Source organism: Eleginops maclovinus, chromosome 4 (genome assembly GCF_036324505.1).
Source record: "Eleginops maclovinus isolate JMC-PN-2008 ecotype Puerto Natales chromosome 4, JC_Emac_rtc_rv5, whole genome shotgun sequence".
Lineage (NCBI taxonomy): Eukaryota > Metazoa > Chordata > Actinopteri > Perciformes > Eleginopidae > Eleginops > Eleginops maclovinus.
Genome location: NC_086352.1, coordinates 24,270,758 through 24,293,466, shown reverse-complemented (window position 1 = coordinate 24,293,466; position 22,709 = coordinate 24,270,758). Strand labels below are relative to the sequence as shown.

General features: G+C 41.0%; 1 protein-coding gene across 1 annotated transcript in view; it reads right to left on the bottom strand.

The window, feature by feature from the left end:
- The window catches only part of LOC134863314 (A disintegrin and metalloproteinase with thrombospondin motifs 7), a 68,391-nt gene that overhangs the window by 23,452 nt on the left and 22,230 nt on the right, over positions 1 to 22,709 (bottom strand). The window contains exons 9-17 of the mRNA XM_063881766.1: positions 20,299 to 20,443; positions 6,987 to 7,079; positions 6,010 to 6,155; positions 4,931 to 5,100; positions 4,696 to 4,829; positions 3,619 to 3,739; positions 3,228 to 3,472; positions 2,360 to 2,501; positions 638 to 764 (exon numbers count right to left, since the gene is read on the bottom strand). Of these exons, the coding sequence (XP_063737836.1) occupies positions 638 to 764; positions 2,360 to 2,501; positions 3,228 to 3,472; positions 3,619 to 3,739; positions 4,696 to 4,829; positions 4,931 to 5,100; positions 6,010 to 6,155; positions 6,987 to 7,079; positions 20,299 to 20,443 (1,323 nt within the window). The remainder of the gene's footprint in view (positions 1 to 637; positions 765 to 2,359; positions 2,502 to 3,227; positions 3,473 to 3,618; positions 3,740 to 4,695; positions 4,830 to 4,930; positions 5,101 to 6,009; positions 6,156 to 6,986; positions 7,080 to 20,298; positions 20,444 to 22,709) is intronic.

The window sequence follows — 22,709 nt, the reverse complement described above, 5'->3', positions numbered from 1 at the left end:
TTTTGATTAACAGGAAGCACCGACAAAAGCTATTTTTTGCTTTCCAATGCACTCCTGTGTTGTCTGAGTAATGTGCACTTTAAGAGGCTACAATGTTCTGATCTAATTCAATCTTATTATTATAGTTATTTTTTATTAAATGGGTTTTTGCTAACTAATGCCAACTAATTCATTTGCCTCTTTAGGTATAAAAAGATGTAGATCTGCAATGGCAAACCACTTTCAAAGACTAAACTTTTACATTGTGATAACTGTAAGCTACATAAAGATAGAGTTTAAGTAGCAGAATGACAACTGGCCATAATTGTATCTGACATTTGGAGCTAGGAAGATGCTATTTGCGGACAGGCCAGAACTAAACTAGTCATGTGAAGTTGAAACACAGCAAATATAAAAACGTTCTTAATATAACTGCTCTAGCATGAACTCTTTTTTTAACAAGGTATCAATTATAAAGAGATCAAGTTTCTTTTTCCTGACCCTCTGACAAGTATTACATCCTATTTTATAATGTTTTCACTTCAAATCTGTGACTCGTTGTTTGGATTACTTTGTAATATGAACACCACAAAGCCTTTAAAGATAGGGTCTGTCTGTGAATACTGCTTTTGTAGAGTTGTCTGGAGGGTAAACTCACATAGCTGGACATGGATCCTTGTGACAGCTGGTTTGGTTATTGTCAAGCCGGGTTAAAGGTTCACAGAAGTGTTCCTCTACTATCCCTGTTGTCTTTTCCACGCAGTGAATGATCTGCCTCTGAACACCTGGAAAACGAGTGAGAGGAGAGAGAGCATTTGTGACTCAGCACATACACAAACACAAAAAAGCCTCCCAGCTTCAATAGCCTTTTGTCTGACCTGGTAGATTCTTGATTTAAAAAGTTAGCATATGACATAACTGATTTCAGAACAATGCATTTTTATGTTGTAAGACCAACACTTTTTGAACACATAAACACAAAACCAGCAACACTGCCAGCTCTAAAATAAAGTTGTGCCCACCATTTAGGTTAGTAGTGTATTAAGGGTTGAGACAGCTTTACACAAATCAGTGCATGAAAGAACTTGTCTCATAAAGCTGTAACAGATTTATCTCGTTAAAAAAAAAAAAACGTATGTGTTTACTTTTGATGCCATAAGAAAAACGAATGTCAAGCCACAAAGCAAGAAAAAAGAGGCTAATTTCTCTGCATTAACAATAGGATAGACACTTGAACAACTGTTTGAATACAAATGACAACAAAGCATAACCTTGTTAATCGATCCTGCATCCTGTGACGAAAGTCAAAGAAATGGAGAAATAACAAAACGGTTAAAGGTGGGGGAAAGAGGCGAGGAGCAGGAGGGGAATTTCAGATTATATTTGTCTGTGAAACCTGATGAACTGTATTAAACATAACTAATGACAAAGAAGCACATTTTTGAGTTCCATATAAAGCCGTTTAAGGTCAAGTAGACACCTCTTCTACATTTGTTTCTAAAGCTGTTCACAAAAAAGCAAGGTCAAGAAGTCACCAATTGTTTTCCATGGTCAGCTGAATTGTATTTCTTCTTTGTATTTATATATGTCAATAGACCCTAAAGGCAGAGTTGTTACATGGATTTCTGTTGAGTATTATCCAACTCAGCTACAATAACACAGGTCAAGGGTTTGACCTGCCTAGTAGTAATAACATTTTGACGACTTTCCCTCACACATGCAAGCTGCACTTCCTGATTGTCAATTGATTTTAAAATACATTATTCACAGCAGAAATTGTACATCAAGTGTGCAATAAATGTGCCTACATATTAGAAATATGTAAGAAAAACATACAAAAAAGACAGCAGTGGCCAGTCCATAGCCAACAATATCCAACAGCACAAGGCACATAGAGAATACAAATAAAATGTCCAAATGAATAGGCATTCATCCTTTTCGCACAAGGTACCTGGCCATTTTGAAGTAAGGTCTAATCATTCTAATAACATCGGTAAAAAAGAGCTTAAAGCAGTCATAGAGGACATGTGTTGGGTATTGGATCATTTTAAACGTTTTTTCGACTTGTGATCTCATGTTGGTGAAACTCTTTCTTGATGCACTTCTCCTCCCACGGCACAAAAAAACCAAGCAAAGAAAAACATGTATTGTAAAATATATCTCACTCATGCTTTTGTTTATGTTTGAATTGCCATAAATAAGGGGCTCCCATGTATCAACGAATATCAACTCAGGACACAGATCCATTTTTAGGACTTCTCTTTAAGTGTGTTTCTGAGGATTGTGCATTCAAAATTAGAAGGAAAAGATGTAACAGCCTTGCAGGCATCTCTTCAATTTCTCCCATCTATCAACCATCGGTGTATGTAATGGCTTTTACCTATTCCACAGGTAACACTGCATTCAGTCCACGACCCATATTTCCAGAAGAAAACTGATGCAGGGATGTTGTTGTCCTCAGATATATTGCGACTGATTGTGTACTCGTACCGCACCCCAGGGTTCGTCTCCTGAAAGAGAAGCTGCAACACACAACAATGATCAAATAAATCAGATACCAATAAGTAATTCTGGACCACAACTAGAATCATACAAAACATTCCCAGGACCTTTTGCACGTTCCCTGTTTATTTCATCACATACAAAGAACCCTGAATAAAGGCTTGAAAAAGGACAGATTCATTTGAGACAACCTTTTGGAATCACAGGACAAAACAGAGTCCTGAAGTTCTTGAAAAGATGTTTTGAAAGTGACATGCGGAATTAAAAAGGATGAGTCTCATGTAGGCTTTCAGCAGCCCAACAGTTTCTGTTTCCTAACGGTCATGTTAAATGTACTCTGTAGATAATAAAGATTGGTCAAGTACATGAAGGACATTAACTACCACTAATGCACTCAAAATTAGTATATTCGTAAGCCTTGTGTTTGACAAGTTGTCAATGTTGGACTTGACAGCTTATGACCTTAAGAGAAGGGACTTAATGGAGGTGGGAAGTCACAAAAAAAAGAAGCAAAAATTAAACATCTTTTACAGCAGTTATTTTATTTCTGGAAGAGTTCATGCAATCTTGCTGAAACATTGAACATTACAGCGAAAAATTACATTTTAGCTCACAATATATCAGTTTGAGTTACTTTTCATGTTAATTAACTTTATTTAATACTTGTTTTCACCAGTCTAGTCTGTTTTGTCACCCCATGTGCTTTCACAATGCTATTCTGACATTGCTCTTGATTTCTTTCCTACCTGAATCCACAGTGGTTCCATGGTGGGCCCGGGAGACGTCAGGTTCTCCAGTTGTCCCGTCCTCTGGTAAGTGAAAACAGTGCCGGCTGCCTTGTACTCTCCATTCCACTGGATCGTCCAGCCGCCATTCAGAAAATACTTGTTGGGGGAGTCGCTTCGTAGTGCCAAGAAGTTCCCAGCTTCAGCCATCTCCTCAATGCTGATATCCCGAGCTCCCTCTGGGATCAGTCCAATGTCCACATAACCTAAGGGACATTACAGTTTCAGTTAGTGAAATTGAAACACAAGGTATCCTAAAAAAAATTGTTTTTTGAGGTTTTGATTTAAATGTTCATCCATGTCAGCATATCTTCCACAAATATTGCTTAACCAAAATAACGTGTTAACATACCAAGTCCTTCAGTTTCCTCAAATGTTCTCCTCACAGTGGTACAGGTGGAGCCGTTGCCATGACACACCCCACAGCGATCCTCTACAGCTCTGGATTCAATAACATAGTCACAGCCTAAATTCTGCAACACACAAACAGCAAAATAAACTAAAAATAAACTCAACAAATCATTATCTACAATAAACTTAACAGTGTTTACACTACAAAGGCAACATTAGGCATTATGCTGCAATTTGGGTGCGGAATATGTGCGGAATATGGGTGCCAGTTTTCCAATCTTTCATCCACAAAAAGACTTGATAAGATCTGTTTAAGTGCACATTACTTTGCAAAAGCCATACAATCAAGACAGAAGACAACCTTTCATCACCTTACCTCAAGTTCTGAAAATCCCAGTAATCCTTAATATTGTTCTGTGCTAGTTTATTTATTAATGTCACAGCACCTAACTGAGCTGCTGCTGGCACAAGGTGCAGTAAAATGGCACAATATGTAAACAAAAGGTTAGACTCAGAGGAGCATCATTCAAAATATAGGGTGAGAACATGCTACACTCTCAAAATTAAATAAATGAAGACTTTTTTCAAGGATGATCAAGCGAGAAATAGTGCTTTGCCCTTCATTGTTTCAGTGACCCTTTAAAACACAAATTGGTGTCCAGGTAAGGCGGAAAACATATGGCTTCCTGTCAAAAATGTCACAAAATGTCATGAGATCAGAGCCACACAGTCTGTGATTGCTGTCCACTCAGTATCCAAACAATGTCTGTGTCAGTGACTGGCATTTTGGCCCAGGCCGATAGGCAAGAGCAGAGAGATAACAGGCAGCGTATCTTTCTATCAACTAACCCATTTTCATGCAGAATGTCAAATGTACAACACTTGCCTGCTGAGAAAAAAAAATGAGCTAGCGTCAGTCACATACGGCATGGCTGTTAAATCAGCAATGCATTGAAAAGAGACATAAATGCACAATGGATTACTCAATGATGCCTTAAAATCGAGAGCAAAAACAGGGAAGATGAGACGAGGAATCATATTTATCTGTTTGAGAGTATGTGAAAAAGACTCTCAATACCTTACAGATGCCATTGACGCACACATCTCTGCTTTTGTTTCCTTGGTAACACGGAGTCCCGTCAGCAACGGCATCCTGCATCTTGTCAGAAAAGTGCTCGTTCAGTGGACGACAGTGCAGTTCACAAGGGCTGGCTGAAAGAGACAAGGAGAGAAAAAGTTGTGATGAATGTTATACAATCACAATCAAGCCTTTTAACTTAGCTGGAAACACTGCCACTGTTTATTTTGCACACCTCTGTTGATGACTGCTTCCCACTTGTAGAACCTGCCCTTGTATGGCAATGTGTTGTAGTGACTGCACTGGAGGTCTCTGAAGGTGGGCAGGTCATGAGGACATGGTGTGGTGTTGCAGATCCTGTACCTCTGTCTTTCTCCCAGACAATAGTTCCCTCTATACTTAGGACTGTTAGTCAAAGATGTAATTTCAGAGTTACTCATTGACTTTTATTGCCAAAACTTTGTGATATGGTGGAAAAGGGAGCAGTTCAGAGTAGATAGATATGCATTTCAATATAGAAACCAATCCAGTCCATAAGACATTTTTATGTTGCAAACATTTATTTTCCTATAACATCATTCTCGTTGTCTGAGCTGCAGTCTTTAGATTACATAATAGCTTTTGCTGTCTCCAATTGCTATCTCGAAAGAGATGAAATGTGTGAATTAAGGAACAAACGGATGTTCCTTTCATCTTCCAAATGCCACTCATTATCCGTCCAAGTATTGCCTAAAATAACCTCATCTCTTCTCCAAATAGGGGACTACACTTTAGTCTAAAAATGTGTCTTTGAAGTAGGGTTTAGAAGCCTTTTACCCATGGGCATGTCATGTGTTTTAGATGTTAAAGGATTTTCTTTTATTCTTATTTAAAGGACTACAATATTATTTTAATAGTAAAACTGCAGTTAACACCTTGCAGTGTTATGCCTGCACCAGATAGTCATGTTGCAGTTTACATTCATCTCTATCCAAAATGTCCGCACTGCATAAATTCATTAGACATCTGTGAGAAATTTTTAAAATCAACATAGGAATTCTTGAGTTACCGACAAAGATGTGTATTTTAAGTTCACATTGACCTTGACTATTGACCATAACCATCTAATCAGTTGATTCCAAAGTCCAAGTACACATTTAATGCCCAATTTGAAGACATTTCTTGTACGATTTCTGAGATATTGTGCTCACAAGAATGGGACAGGTAACCCGGTAACATCATGCCTCCGTCCACAACTGTAGCCGGCGCGGGGGCATATAAATATTCAAAGAAGAACAAATGCATAAGTATTTAGGACAGAAAAGGGTGACTTACATTGGGTTATCACAGTCTCTCTTTGCGTTCTGGACACCAGCCCCACATGTCCTCGAACAGGCCGACCACTTGCTCCACAATGCCCAGCCACCATCAACCCTCTCAGGCTCATGTCCAACTGTCACACACTCTCCACTGAAACACCACTACAGAAAACGACATAATTTAATAGATGAACTCACACTGTAAACCCCATTGTCCATAATTAAGAGGACATTGATTGTAGTGTTGTCTTATACTGTATGACTGAGACACATTGAATTTAAGGTTTGCATGTTCATCATTTTAAAACATTATCTGTTTTCATAACAGCTAGGAAGACACTCTTTGAATTTTATCAGGATGATTTTATTGTCTTAGCTTCTATTAATTTATTTGCATTACTTTTACATTGCAACGCAGGACAATTTTAATTTAATCACAGTACTTAAACAAAAAAGTGTTTCCTTCAGTGTCTTATAGTGGAGACACAAACTCATCTGAAACAAGGTTTAATGAGGTAAAACTTTTAGGATACACATGCATTAAGAAAAAATAAATACTGCAAAAACGAAAGACTCCCATGACGTTAAGCCTTTCCTTTTAGATAAAGCATGAATTGTAAGAGGATGCCAGTTATTTAACAAATGTGATCTGTGCTTTTAGTCTGCAATTTACTAAACTAATAACAAGACATCAGGTCAGGATACAGTTCACTTAATGTACAACTTCTTCCGAACAGTTTTCTACAGGGAACAACAGCAACCTTATTTGCTCAATGCGTGTCATGTTAGGTTGTGGAGATAAAGCATTCAGTTCATTCTGCAAACCTGCTCCATTTTAATCGTCATATGGTCAATAATAACAATGATGCAGTCTTTTGCCCTATATTTTTATCCCATGATTAAGGCCCTTCCAATAGAGGTTTAACCCTGATATCATTCTCACCACACTCCCCATGTCTCACTCCCTTCATGCTCATATATTGGAGGACTGACCTTGTCCTCGCCACAACTGGTCCCATCGACAGCGCCGTCCAGCTTTGAGTGGCAGGTCGTTCCCACAGTGCACCACAGAGTGCTGCATACATCCTAGAAAAGCAGAGACAGACCATCTTCTTACCACCTCCATTTGGATGTTGTTTACAATGTCAATAAATGGCAGAGATTTTGTATGAAAGCAATCAATACATGTTTCCAAATTGGATATACAGTGGATAATTAAGTACACCTTTAATTAAATGATAAGCATACAGACTATACTTGTCATTAAAGGTTCTGTGCCCTCAAGTGGGTGACTGTAGCTGCTGGCGTTTTCATGTAATAAATGTACTTTATGGATCTGGTCTTTACAGGATGTGTTTGTCTAATTTTCTCAGCTGTCAATAAAGACTGTTTCCCACAGGTTTACTGACGGTATTTGTTGGACTAAATTGCCTGAATTCGAGAGTACAAAAATACGTCAATAATATTGATGGATGAAGCATCGCCTCATTTATGAAGCCCACTGTTTGCTCTTGCTTTTGTGATAAGACAAGTGTCACATCTTCAGAAACAGCAGATCAGATGCAGATTACAGGCAGGAGCTTTGCAGCACAAAATGTCTACATCTCCATCTCCCAGAAAACCATTGCTGCATGATGTATACGTTAAATGATAGAACTGCATGTATTTATCTCGTCCATCCTTTACTTATCTCTCATCAAATCAGGTATTCATGTGCTTTGTGAATCCTGCCATTAACACAACACTATAATGACTTACTATAATACTAACATATAAATCATAACACTCTTTAATGTAATACTCAATGTAGGAAATAATCAAAAGACTAACAAGAGACTGTTTATTTCCAACAGTGGTAAAATCTGTGTGTGAAGACTGATAACAGCAGAAGGTCGAATGTATTAATAAAGGAGTTCCTGCGCTGATGGCAGCAATCGTCTGAGCCCATTCTTGTTGCGTTTGCTTGACATTTCTGATCAATGTGTTTGCATTTGGATAAAATTGTCGTACTGCAGATTAGGATGAAATGTAAAAGCATTTTGAACTTTCAGAATGCAATAATTAACAGAGTTCTTTGGGCTATGTTTAGCTTATTTTCCAAGTTCTCGTTTACAACTTCTGCTACTTATAATATACAGGCTTGGAAACAGCAGTATTGATTCTAAATGTAGAGATTCAATTTACAACAGAAAGGAAAAAGTCACAGTGACCAATCATCCCACTCCACAGGATTCAGAGGGATTCAAAAAACATACAGCTCTGCAGAGCTACCAACTTCGATGTGATGCACCCTGGACTTACAGAGCGCCACCTACGTCAGAGGAACTGTTTTAGGACTTATCCTGCTTTAGCTGTGGCTCACAAAAACAAACAAATAAATCAATAGAGAAACCATCCCAAATCCCCCAACTGAGTATTGAGCAAATTAAGCAATCCCTTAAACCAAGTACACAAAGAAATCAGATGTAGCGCTGATTCATGTATGCACCCAGAAGGCTGTACTGAATTTGTCAATGTAATCTCATTAAAGCTTTTTTGTGAAACCTGGAACTAAAGCAGCACTCAGCAGAAGGTCTGTGTGCGCTGCCTGGATAGGCAGTCATTTATGCTCAGTATCAGCAAATGAAATGTTTTAGTGTCAGTGTTAGGAGGTAACATTTTACATTTACACTCTTAGATGACTGATGCAGGTGGATCACAGCTTGGTGGCCTGGATCACTGACTACCTCACCAGCAGACCTCAGTATGTCAGACTGCAGGGCAGCGTGTCTGATGTGCTGGTGAGCAACACTGGTGCCCCCCAAGGAACTGTGCTCACCATTCCTGTTCACCCTCTACACCTCTGACTTCCGCTTCAACTCTGCCTCATGCCACCTACAGAGGTTCTCCGATGACTCCTCCATCATCAGCTGCATCACAGATGACAACAAGGAGTACAGGGCCCTGGTGGCGAACTTCGTAGGCTGGTGTGACAGCAATCACCTCCAGCTCAACATCAGCAAGAATAAGAGCTGGCGGTGGACTTCAGGCGGAGCACGGAGAGGTCTCTAACCCCCATCACCATCAGGGGGGAGGAGGTGGAGGTGGTGAACACCTACAAGTTCCTGGGAGTCTACTCGAACAATAAGCTGGACTGGAGTGACAACAATGATGCTCTCTTCAGGAAGGGACAAAGCAAGCTGTTCTTCCTGAGGAGGCTCAGGTCATTCAACGTGTGCACGAGGCTGCTGCAGACGCTCTACCAGTCTGTGGTGGCCAGTGTGCTGGTGGGGAAACACCAACAAAAGGGATGCTGACAGGCTGAACAAGTTCGTGAGGAAGGCTAGCTCTGTTGTTGGAGTTAAACTGGACAATCTGGAGGAGGTGGCTTGAGGGGAGGACGAGGAGGAAACTGGACAGTATCCTGGATAACCCCTCCCACCCCATGCAGAGCTAGTGAAGATGAGGAGTACGTTCAGCCACAGACTCATCCCACCTCGGCACAGCACTAAGTGCCTAGGAAACTCCTTTGTGCCTGTAGCCATCAGGCTGCACAACAAGGGGTTAACCATGAGACTCAGAGACAATAACCCGGACTGCACATAAAGCCTGCACTGTTGCACAATAGCTTTGACCTGCACTCTCTTTCTGTACACATACATGTGTATATTTTTAACAATACTTTTGTTACTTTCGTTCAGAATTTTCAATTTAAATGTGTGTTTCATATCCCTGTGTGAACCTGTACTGTTTTTCACACACTTGAATTTCCCCACGGGGATTAATAAAGGTACATCTCATCTTATTTTATTGTTTTCTATTTCCTTTCTAACAGGAGTTAGTTTTGCAGAATACATTTAAGGCTGTTGGTTAAATAATCAAGAAACACATTTTTTACAACTACGGATATGTTCAATACAAGTTTGTGCAAAATTAAGAAACATAAAAAAGGTTCAGAAACACTGATACTATATGAAATAAAATAAAATCAATGTCATCAAACCGCAGCAACAAGAACAAGCAACAAGAACAAGCTGAGTTGGGGCTGAAAGGCAGCAGTGTGCGACAGAGCCGCAAGCTAATAATTTAGGAATAATAATCATCATGGAGAGCATTTTCTAATTCCCGGATCCTGGCGGGTGCTTTGGGTGATAATGGGAATATATATTCTGAAGAGCAGGTTGTTAATAACAAATTGTTTTTGAGATTAAAACTGAAAAAAAGGAAAGCATCAATAGAGTAAGACACAAAACTTGGAGTCAAGTATCAACATTTGCCCATTTAACAGGCAAGACTGACGTTCATTTAAGAATGATTAATTTGTAAAATGAATGAATGACTTTAGAAATTAGAGGGACAGAGCAAAATACTCTGGACCATGGTAATGGATTTGATGTAATGATGTTGGTTTCAAATTAAAATATGTTAATGGAAACCGCCTTAATTGTATCCTATTCATTTGTGTATGTTTGTTTTCTATTAAAGGTCTGTGTCAGGTTACCTTAATTGAAACCGTCAAAGGTTCTATTATTTTTCAATTTATATGAAAATTGTTAACTTTATATAATATCTCTTTATGATTATGCTGAATTTAGTCAACGTGCATGTTGTATGGTGTTACAACAAACATGAATACGAGAATTAAACTTTAAAAGAGATATTTTGATTCGGAAATTCAATGCTTAAAGGTTTCCTGTTGAGATTTTGTTCACCTATGGTATATGGAGCAATTTTTATGAGCAGGTAATAGTTATGTATTTCATGCATGTGCACGACCATCCAGCATGAATAAACAACATTTCTGCAGACTGCCAAACGTGTTAAGGTAAAAGGCGAAGTTGTGTTTGTGTCCTTTGGTCTCATGAAGAAAGAAGAACGCTAGTTAAGCAGATTCTAAAATTCTAAAATGTCCAAAAAGGAATTTAAAGGCCATGTTCATCACATCAGTTAGGCCTCAAGGAGACAGACTTAATCTTGATGATGCACAGTGTATATTAGCACAACTATGTATACAAGAAAACTCCAGGGCTCCGTATGTCCAATATTGTGCTGCTCCTGTTGTCCTTGCCTTATATACAGTATCTCACAAAAGTGAATACACCCCTCACATTTTTGTAAATATTTTATTATATCTTTTCATGGGACAACACTGAAGATATGACACTTTGATACAATGTAAAGTAGTCAGTGTACAGCTTGTATAACAGTGTACATTTGATGTGCCCTCAACATAACTCAACACACAGCCATTAATGTCTAAACCGCTGGCAACAAAAGTGAGTACACCCCTAAGTGAAAATGGCCAAATTGTGCCCAAAGTGTCTTTATTTTGTGTGGCCGCCATTATTTTCCAGAACTGCCTAACTCTCTTGGACATAGAGTTCACTAGAGCTTCACAGGCTGCCACTGGAATCCTCTTCCACTCCTCCATGACGAAATCACAGAGCTGGTGGATGTTAGAGGCCTTGCACTCCTCCACCTTCCGTTTGAGGATGCCCCACAGAAGCTCAATAGGGTTTAAGTCTGGAGACATGCTTAGCCAGTCCATCACCTTTACCCTCAGTTTCTTTAGCAAGGCTGTGGTCATCTTGGAGGTGTGTTTGGGGTCGTTATCATGTTGGAATACTGTCCTGCGGCACAGTTTCCTAAGGGGGGGGGGGGGGGGGGGGGGGGGGGAGATCATGCTCTGCTTCAGTATGTCCCAGTACATGTTGGCATTCATGGTTCCCTCAGTGAACTGTAGCTCCCCACAGCCGGCAGCACTCATGCAGCCCCAAACCGTGACACTCCCACCACCATGCTTGACTGTAGGCAAGACACACTTGTCTTTGTACTCCTCACCTGGTTGCCGCCACACATGCTTGACACCATCTGAACCAAATAAGTTTATCTTGGTCTCATCAGACCACAGGACATGGTTCCAGTAATCCATGTCCTTAGTCTGTTGTCTTCAGAAAACTGTTTGCAGGCTTTCTTTTGCATCACCTTTCAAGAGGCTTCTTTCAGGGACGACAGCCATACAGGCCAATTTGATACAGTGTGCGGCGTATGGTCTGAGCACTGACAGACCGACCCCCCACCCCTTTAACCTCTGCAGCAATGCTGGCAGCATTCATACGTCTATTTTCAAGAGACAACCTCTGGATATGACGCAGAGCACGTGCACTCAACCTTATTGGTCGACCATGGCGAGGCCTGTTCTGAGTGGAACCTGTCCTGATAAACCGCTGTATGGTCTTGGCCACCGTGCTGCAGCTCAGTTTCGGGGTGTTGGCAATGTTCTTATAGCCTAGGCCATCTTTATGTAGAGCAAAAATTCTTTTTTTCAGATCCTCAGAGAGTTCTTTGCCATGAGGTGCCATGTTGAACTTCCAGTGACCAGTATGAGACAGTGTGAGAGCGATAACACCAAATGTAACACACCTGAGACCTTGTAACACTAACGAGTCACATGACACCGGGGAGGGAAAATGGCTTATTGGGCACAATTTGGCCATTTTCACTTTTGTTGCCAGCAATTTAGACATTAATGGCTGTGTGTTGGGTTATTTTGAGGGCACATCAAATGTACACTGTTATACAAGCTGTACACTGACTACTTTACATTGTATCAAAGTGTCATATCTTCAGTGTTGTCCCATGAAAAGTTATAATAAAATATATACAAAAATGTGAGGGGTGTACTCACTTTTGTGAGCTACTGTATATTTAGATCTGCCCCCAGCCATAGTTTACATACTTACATACCAAACCATACAGGTTTGAAAGCAGAGGATTTAAAGGGTCTCCTATTATGCTATATTTTAACAATATATCGTATGGCAATATCTACACAAAACATGTTTGTGAAGTGTTTTCTCAAAATAACAAACAGATCACCCATTGTAGCACGCCTCATACCCCTCTATGTCAGCCCTGTTCCTGAAGTGCTGATTCTGTGACTGTTGCTTTAAATTTGAGCTGAGCTGGCCACGCCCCTTTGGAGCATCATGAACTCGCCTCGAAGAGAGTTTTTCTACCGGGAGAAACTCAGCTAAACGCTGCCGTTATTAAACACCATATTATGTTCCAAACCACATCCAGCATTATTTCTGAAACACTTCTCAGTGTTTATCACTAGAACAGTGACATTATATGTTTTATATATACAAAACTCTAATTCCCTCCTGCAGACATCCTGCTGAATACACAGACACACAGAAGTGCTGTGGAGGGGATTCAGCTCGCGACTGTATGGGGAACGATAGGTTGGGACGTGTCACGTGGGCGGGACGTTGCCCGGAGTTAAATGTAAAGCCAGCCCACATTTCGGTTATGACTTCATAACAAATCTGGATCAGTTCGTTTGTACCCCCGTTTTAGAGATGTGGGTAAGGAGGAAAAATGAGAAGGTTGTATTTTCTGACACTTTGTGAGTCTACTGACACACCAGGGACACATATTTATCTATAAAAGACATCAAAAAGTGCATTTTGCATAATAGGGGACCTTTAATACAATTTACAATCGATTTACCCAGACATGCACAACGAAGGACATACTTTCCTAAAGGAGTGAATCTACGGTATACCAGTCATGTATCAAGAACATTTGTGTGCATTGTTTTCTATACTTCAGACATGCCAAGTCTCTGAGATTCTTCAGCGGTGAGCTTGAATACTGAGAATGTCATGGGTGAGCCATGTTATCACCACCAGTTATGCAGTAAGATGAGCGTTTTGCTTATGCAGTGAGTTTAAATCCAGCTCATGTCAGAATTCTAAGATTGATGAATGCAGCGAGGGGAGTTTCCTGTGCTAAAAAAGGGGAGGACAGTTCTGTCTGAACATGCTGGGGTGATTAGAGATACAGTACAGAAAATAAAACTAGTTGGCTGTTAGAAAACACATGGGGCCCATGTGTGTGTGTGTGTGTGTGTGTGTGTGTCTGTGTGTGTTGGGGGGTTCAATCCTTTCCCCACAACATGGTACAACATTTTCTGAGCAAAAGAGAAATAAGGTTTTCTTATTAAAGTAATGGCAATGGTATCAAATAGCATATACAAAAGTCTGCTTTATATAATGAAATTGGAAAGACAGAATAACTGGTAGTTATTGTTCAAAAAGACTTGAATTGAATGAATTTCAAGAGCATGAAATTGTAAAGTAGCATTTTGACCAACATAAACATAACAACGAGTGGTGCTGAAGAAGTGTCTGCATCTCTCCCAGATGAACTAAACACATTTTTTGCACGCTTTGAGAGGCCCCTGGCTGTGGAGGCACAGAAGGCCCAGGATCCCTGCTCACTGGTTTTAACCAGTGCAGATGTGTGTAGATCTCTGAAAAGGATCAACACACACAGGGCTCCTGGACCTGATGGCATCCCTGGCCGTGCTCACAAGGTGTGTGCAGTTCAGCTTGCAGATGTGTTCACAGACATTTTCGATGGGTCACTGCTCCAGTCTGTAGTCCCCACATGTTTTAAAGAGTCCATCATTGTCCCTGTCCCCAAAAAGACAAAACCCATCTGGCTCAATGACTACCGCCCAGTTGCTCTCACCTCCATCCTCATGAAGTGCTTTGAGCGGTTAGTAAAAACTTTTATCACCTCCTCCCTCCCTGACTCACTGGACCCCCTGCAGTTTGCCTACAGGGCAAACAGGTCCACGGATGATGCCATCTCCCTCACCCTCCACACTGCCCTCTTCCACTTGGACCGGAGGAACACTTATGTGAGAATGCTGTTCATTGACTACAGTTCAGCATTCAACACCATTGTGCCCTCCAAGCTCATCATTAAGCCCAGGGACCTTGGGCTCAACAGCGCCCTCTGTGACTGGATCCTGAGCTTCCTGATGGGCAGATCCCAGGCAGTGCGGATGGGGAATATCACATCCTCCACCTTGACCCTCAACACCGGAGCCCATCAGGGTTGTGTGCTCAGCCCTCTCCTCTACTCCCTGTTCACGCACGACTGCGTGGCCAAACACAGCTCCAACACCATCATCAAGTTTGCTGACGACACGACCGTCATCGGCCTGATCACAGACGGCGACGAGACGGCGTACAGAGAGGAGGTCAGAGCCCTGACATCCTGGTGCCAGGACAACAACCTCCATCTCACAGCAAAACAAAAGAGCTGATTGTGGACTACAGGAAGAGGCAGAGAGAGGCACACACACCCATCACCATCGACGGGACTCCTGTGGAGAGAGTCAGCAGCTTCAGGTTCCTCGGGGTAAACATCAGTGAGGACCTGACATGGACACATCACACCAGGGTCATATCCAAGACGGCTCGACAGCGGCTCTTCTTCCTCCGCAGGCTGTGGAAGTTCAACATGGACTCCAGGATACTCTGCAACTTCTATAGGTGCACCATCGAGAGTATCCTGACTGGCTGCATCACCGCCTGGTATGGCAGTTGCACCGCCCTCAACCGTAAGACTCTACAGAGCGTGGTGAAAACTGCTCAGCACATCACCAGGACGGAGCTGCCATCCATGGAGGATCTCTACACCCAGCGGTTTAGGAAGAAGGCCGGTAGGATATTCAAGGACCCCCATCACTGGCAGACGGTACCGCAGCATCTGGACCAAGACCACCAGACTCAGGGACAGTTTTAGACCACAGGCTATAAGACTGCTGAACTCCTGAGCTCTGTGAATGTCTACTCACATCTGTTTATAGTACACACACACACACACATATATACAGTGGGGCAAAAAAGTATTTAGTCAGCCACCAATTGTGCAAGTTCTCCCATTTAAAAAGATGAGAAAGGCCTGTAATTTTTGTCATAGGTACACTTCAACTATGAGAGACAGAATGAGAAAAAAAAATCCAGGAAATCACATTGTCTGATTTTTAATGAATTTATTGGTAAATTCCTCTGTAAAATAAGTATTTGGTCACCTACAAACAAGCAAGATTTCTGGCTCTCACAGACCTGTAACTTCTTCTTTAAGAGGCTCCTCTGCCCTCCACTCGTTACCTGTATTAATGGCACCTTTTTGAACTCGTTATCAGTATAAAAGACACCTGTCCACAACCTCAAACAGTCATACTCCAAACTCCACTATGGCCAAGACCAAAGAGCTGTCAAAGGAGACCAGAGACAAAATTGTAGACCTGCACCAGGCTGGGAAAACTGAATCTGCAATAGGTAAGCAGCTTGGTGTGAAGAAATCAACTGTGGGAGCAATTATTAGAAAATGGAAGACAAACAAGACCACTGCTAATCTCCCTCGATCTGGGGCTCCACGCAAGATCTCACCCCGTGGGGTCAAAATGATCACAAGAACGGTGAGCAAAACTCCCAGAACCACACGGGGGGACCTAGTGAATGACCTGCAGAGAGCTGGGACCAAAGTAACAGAGGCTACCATCAGTAACACACTACGCCGCCAGGGACTTAAATCCTGCAGTTCCAGACGTGTCCCCCTGCTTAAGCCAGTACATGTCCAGGCCCGTCTGAAGTTTGCTAGAGGGCATTTGGATGATCCAGAAGAGGATTGGGAGAATGTCATATGGTCAGATGAAACCAAAATAGAACTTTTTGGTAAAAACTCAGCTCGTCGTGTTTGGAGGAGAAAGAATGCAGAGTTGCATCCAAAGAACACCATACCTACTGTGAAGCATGGGGGTGGAAACATCATGCTTTGGGGCTGTTTTTCTGCAAAGGGACCAGGACGACTGATCCGTGTAAAGGAAAGAATGAATGGGGCCATGTATCGTGAGATTTTGAGTGAAAACCTCCTTCCATCAGCAAGGGCACTGAAGATGAAGCGTGGCTGGGTCTTTCAGCATGACAATGATCCCAAACACACCGCCAGGGCAACGAAGGAGTGGCTTCGTAAGAAGCATTTCAAGGTCCTGGAGAGGCCTAGCCAGTCTCCAGATCTCAACCCCATAGAAAATCTTGGGAGGGAGTTGAAAGTCCGTGTTGCCCAGCGACAGCCCCAAAACATCACTGCTTTAGAGGAGATCTGCATGGAGGAATGGGCCAAAATACCAGCAACAGTGTGTGGAAACCTTGTGAAGACTTACAGAAAACGTTTGACCTCTGTCATTGCCAACAAAGGGTATATAACAAAGTATTGAGATGAACTTTTGTTATTGACCAAATACTTATTTTCCACAACAATTAGAAAATAAATTCTTTAAAAATCAGACAATGTGATTTTCTGGATTTTTTTTCTCATTCTGTCTCTCATAGTTGAGGTATACCTATGATAAAAATGACAGGCCTCTCTCATCTTTTTAAATGGGAGAACTTGCACAATAGGTGGCTGACTAAATACTTTTTTGCCCCACTGTATATATATATATATATATTATACATATCTGTTTATAGTACACACATATATATATATACATATATATATTATACATATCTGCCATATACATCTGTTATATGTAATATATGCATCTGTCCATACCTCCTCATTCAACAGTGTAAAGTATTTAAATTATTGTACAGTGTATTTAAATACTTTCAATGTATTCCACATATGTATATATTTCACATCCTTAAATCTTTATTGTTGTTATTGTAAATATTCTTCTCTTTTTGCACTATTTTATTTATCTTATTTGCACCATGTATGTTGAGTTGTTCGAGAGGCATGGGATATAAGATTTTCTTTGCCAACATATATGTTGTATATGCTGTGCATACGACAAATAAAACCTTGAAAAAAAAATAACATAAAAACATATTGGAAAAATACCTTCAACTGGATGGGTCTTTTTTGTTGCTGCTTTAAAAGCTTGTACTGCAGAAATGAAAAAAGCTTCAACACTTAAAAAGTGTAAAACATAAAATAACTACATTGAGTGCATTGTATTCAGACCCATGGTCGATCAATAAAAAGGAAAGGAACAATACCATAAGTTTGTCTTCAGAAAAAAGATGACAGGATATGAAGCAAAGCAAAATACAAGCTGGCTGTGGACTGTATTATATCTCTTTAGTGCTCAAACTGGACTTCTTTAGTGGTAGGCTATTTCAATTTGGTTTACTTGGAATCTTTTAAACCCTTTGCTATTCTCAGTCTAAATGGGACCTAAAACCCAGTGTTTCAATGTTCACTTAAGGAGTGCTACTTCTACTCCACGTCTACTCTGGAATAGGGGTGTCACAATATACCTGTATTTACGGTAACCGGGATATTTAAAAAATGAAATATTGACGATATGTAAATAATTCACGTATGATAATATCGTACATAATCCAACGCCAGTAACTACCTGGTTCACACTCGCCACGAAACAGAAAAAGAAGACGCGGTAACTAGCTAGCTAGCTAGCAGCTACTACCACAGTGTATGCTGTGCTGTGTGGCCACTACTGTTGCACAAAACCATGTCGGAGGAGATTACAGAGGAGAGCGAGACACTCAAGCACCCAAAAAGAGTTGCCTCGCCAGTGTGGGAGTTTTTTGGATTTCGTAAACGGGGTGTTAGAGATCCCAGTCTGCAACAAGTGCCAAGCAACAGTAAGCGCAAAAGGGGGAAATGTTACCAACCTGTCCCCCCACCTTCGGGTCGATCACCCTGCAGCATTCGCCACGATACAGAGAGTTTCAGTTAGTTTGCTAGAGACGATACATTTTACATTACGGTCTTAGGGTGGCTTTACACGGAAACGAAAACGGCTTAAAAACGCAAAACATTTTTGCGGATGCACTATATCGTTTAGATGGAAACGGCGTTTTGGGGGGATGAAAACGCAAGAAAGTGAAACCACCCTCCAGAGTGGAATTCTTGAAAACGCTCCACTGTCGCGCCACCGTGTAAAGGATGAAAAACACAAAACTTCGTTTCTCGTCACATAGAAATGACGTGACAAGCATAATAAAGCGCCAGAAAACCGAGGGAAACACATTAGAAGGCTATCAACATGTCCGTCCCTGCGGACTTTCAACTCGCCTTAGGCGCTGTAATTGACGTTCAAGAGTCATTTCATCAGATAACAGCAATGATGAGCGAGAGTAGTAAAGAACAGACCAAAAATATGAACTACGTTCTCGAAATTCTTGAAGTTCATAGAGAGAGCAGGCGACCTAGACAGCTGTGGGTGAGACCTGGGAGGACTTCTCAGTGGTGGGATAACTTCATGAATGAGGTGGTAGACGACCAAGCGTTTCACCCTAAAACGCTCGTCTAAATGCAGATACAGTACAAGTAACAAGTCATTAATACTTAGTGACACTGGAATAGAAGTATCTGTTGGTCCCAGTCTGGATTTAAAAGATGTATTACATACACTATGATCCTTATTGTAGAGACTCAAACCTCAGAGACATCATTTACTGTGGATCTGTAGAGCATGTGTTTGCAAGTGACATTTTATGCATAGAGCATTATATATTAATGAGGGGTACACAGTCAAGTGCTGAAGGTTGCGGTAGCCGTACATTAGATTTTGCTGAGACCATTCCAGTCGCCCTGCCACCATAAGAAAAAAGAGGTTTCCTCTGTTGCAGAACATCTGAAAAAATCCATAAAGCACATGTTGTGGACACAGCCGCATGTGTAGACAACGTCACAGAACGTTTTGACCTGTACTGCAGTTAACAGAGGTGATTGGGCTTGTTTTTCAATATCCTGAAATATACTGAGCATAGAGGAAACCTTAATAACTAGAGTAACTTTCTCAATAACTGTGTTTTTTTCTTCACACTACAACAAACAACACGTTTGTCTTTTTCATTTAACGTGATCTACCACCATGCTACTTGTTGTAAGGATGGTATGTCTAATGGATAATGGGTTTTTGAAATCTAATATTGTGCCCCACACTTTTATTGTTTCAGGTGGATTTTTTTAACTGAAGTCTCTTTCAACATTGCCAGTTTTCCAAAAGAGAGAAGATTTGATCTGATCAAACATGATACAACATAATGTTTAACTTTACATATTGTCTATGCTGCTCTACCTTATTTATCATAGGTCACTTGGTGTTGTATTCATTTAAAATATGTTCTCCTAAAAACATGTTACAATTGAAAATCTGTTAAGGACACTAAACCATGAAACCCACTGTGCTGAATACATATTGGGATCAGAGCAGGACTTGGGTTGTGGGTATTGTTGTGAGAGCTTAAAGTAGTAGATGAAATCAAAAGAATAATTCATAATTTGTGGCAAGAATATGTTGATGAAGAAAAACAGCAAGACAAGTGATAATAGGAAGAACAAATGAGGACAAAAGTGTCCAGTACACAAAGGAATAGTAGAGGAAAGAAAAGAAGGAGATAATAGAAGACCAACGCACTTTCCATTCAGCCGTATATGGCTTTGTGTTGATTTGTTTTGATACGTTTTTTTTAGAGAGTCTTACGTCCATGTCATCGCAGAGCAGGGATCCAGATCCATACTGCAGTCGGCACTGATGGGCAGCGCTGTACAGGACCCCGGGAAGCACTGAGTTCAGAGAGAGCTGATCCTTCACTGGGGAATCATCGAGGCACCAGCCCCAGCCACGACTGTGAGGCAAGGGCAGAAAAAAACAGAAAAACAGAGTCTGGTTAGCACAGTTTATAGAATTCTCTTTGTCAGACACATAGTACTGAAACACATTTGATCAAATATAGAAATGTTTGCAAACAATTGCTAGGAAAATAAAGAATGCTGTAAACATAATGTACAACCAATGCAGCTTTCAAAGTAACATTTAAACATTTTCTACGTAAAAGAGTTTCAGTACACAGAACTATAACTATTTTACCAAGAGAGACACCACTAAATATGTTGCTTAAGCTTTCAGGTATTTTTAGTTACACCCAGTACCTTAACACACATTGACACAGTTACATGGACGCATCAGGTGTCGAGGCACAGGTTGTACCACTCCTACTGTTGTAACAGCAGTGGCTATTGGGTAGGGTAGGTTGTGTGGTCTAATGATGCACAAAACTGGCATGAACCAGAAAGTCTTTCAAGTTGTTCCCTCTGTAAAATAAACATATTTATCCTTCAAAAGTGACTAGTAGTCCAACTTGCATTCATTGTGTTGTTTGACAAAGAACATCATTGAAGGCAGAAGAAATTTAGGACAAGCAATGGTTTTAAAGAACGAACCGTACTTGGACACCCAACTTCACAAAGAGACAGCAGGAACAATTCCTCCAAGGAATTATTGAATAACAAGTCCCTGTCATTTTCAGCCAACAGTGCTGTAAATGCCTTGATTTTAGACAGAAAAGGCAAAAAACCTACTTTTGCCAGAACTTTTTGCCCAAACATCACTAATGTATCAATCAAAGTTTTTGCGGAAAAGTTGAACAATATATCATGATTATCAATCAACAATCATTTCATCCATCATGGCTGCAGGTTGAAGAAGCCTCATGTAGTCCCTCTTCTCTGTTGTCCCTGCTGTGCCTCCCCCCAACATCGTCACCAACTTCACACTCCAGGAGTGTTGTAGTGAAAAGCTGCCTTAAAATCTGGAATCAGTTCAGGCGGCACTTTGGGCTACAGATAACACCTGTCTCTGCCCCAGTACATTCTAACCCTCTGTTCACTCCTTCAGTCATTGACAGGGCTTTTTTGATCTGGAAAGACCTAGGGATTGTTTCAATAAAACAGCTTTACATTAGTGGCATATTTGCTTCCTTCGACCAGCTAACTCAAGCTTTCAATTTGCAGCGCACTCATTTCTTTAGATATTTGCAAGTCCGCAATTTTGTTCGCAATCATTTTCCTGGCTTCCCTGCCCTCCCTCCTTCTCTCTTGTTGATACAATACTTGATGTTAACCCTAATCGCAAAGGTTCAATTTCCATACTGTATAATAATGTTATCAAAAATCAGACAACAACCTCTGATTCGTTGCGCAGCGTTTGGTCTGAGGAGCTTGGTGAGGATATAGACCCTGCCGCCTGGGAGCATGCTCTGAGTTGGGTCCACTCATCGTCTATCTGTGCTTGCCATGGAGTTTTACAGTGCAAAGTGGTCCACAGAATTCACTGGTCTAAAAGTAGGTTAGCTCGTATCTTCCCTGACATTGACCCAAACTGTGACAAGTGTCATCAAGGACCAGCCAATCTCAGTCATATGTTCTGGTATTGCCCCACCCTTGCTCCTTTCTGGTCTTGCGTTTTTGACTCCCTCTCAGCCATTACATCTGCCAATATCCGACCCTCACCATTACTCGCCCTGTTTGGTGTCCTACCTACTGGCCTCTCACTGCCGTCTTATTTAGCTGAGCTTGTTGCCTTTCTCACATTGTTGGCAAGACGTGCCATTCTGCTGCGGTGGAAAAGCCCTTGTCCCCCCTCTCACTCTCAATGGATAAAGGATGCCCTTCATTTTATGAGACTGGAGAAGATTAAATACTCTCTTCGTTTCTCGGAACAGACATTCTATAAAATATGGCAGCCCTTCCTAGATCATGTCAGATCTCTCCAAATAGATGTTGACCCTGACATCTAGACAACCTGGTTATACCCCCCCCCCCCCCCCCCCCCCAATAAGCTTTGGCTTGTAGTACGGTAGCAGGGTTTTTGAATTTATTTTTTTCTTTCTCTTTCTGTGTGCTGTTAGTGTTTTGTTATTATTCTGTTTGTGTCTTTGTAACATGTATACATGTATATAAGCATGTATGATTTGAATGCATATGTAAATCTGTATGTTGTGGCATGCATGGCCAATATTGGTCTTTCATTACCATTATTATCTGTTTCAAAATCCGTTGCATCCTATTTCATTGATGCTTGTCTGTAAGGGAGGGAGGGAGGGGGTGGGAGTT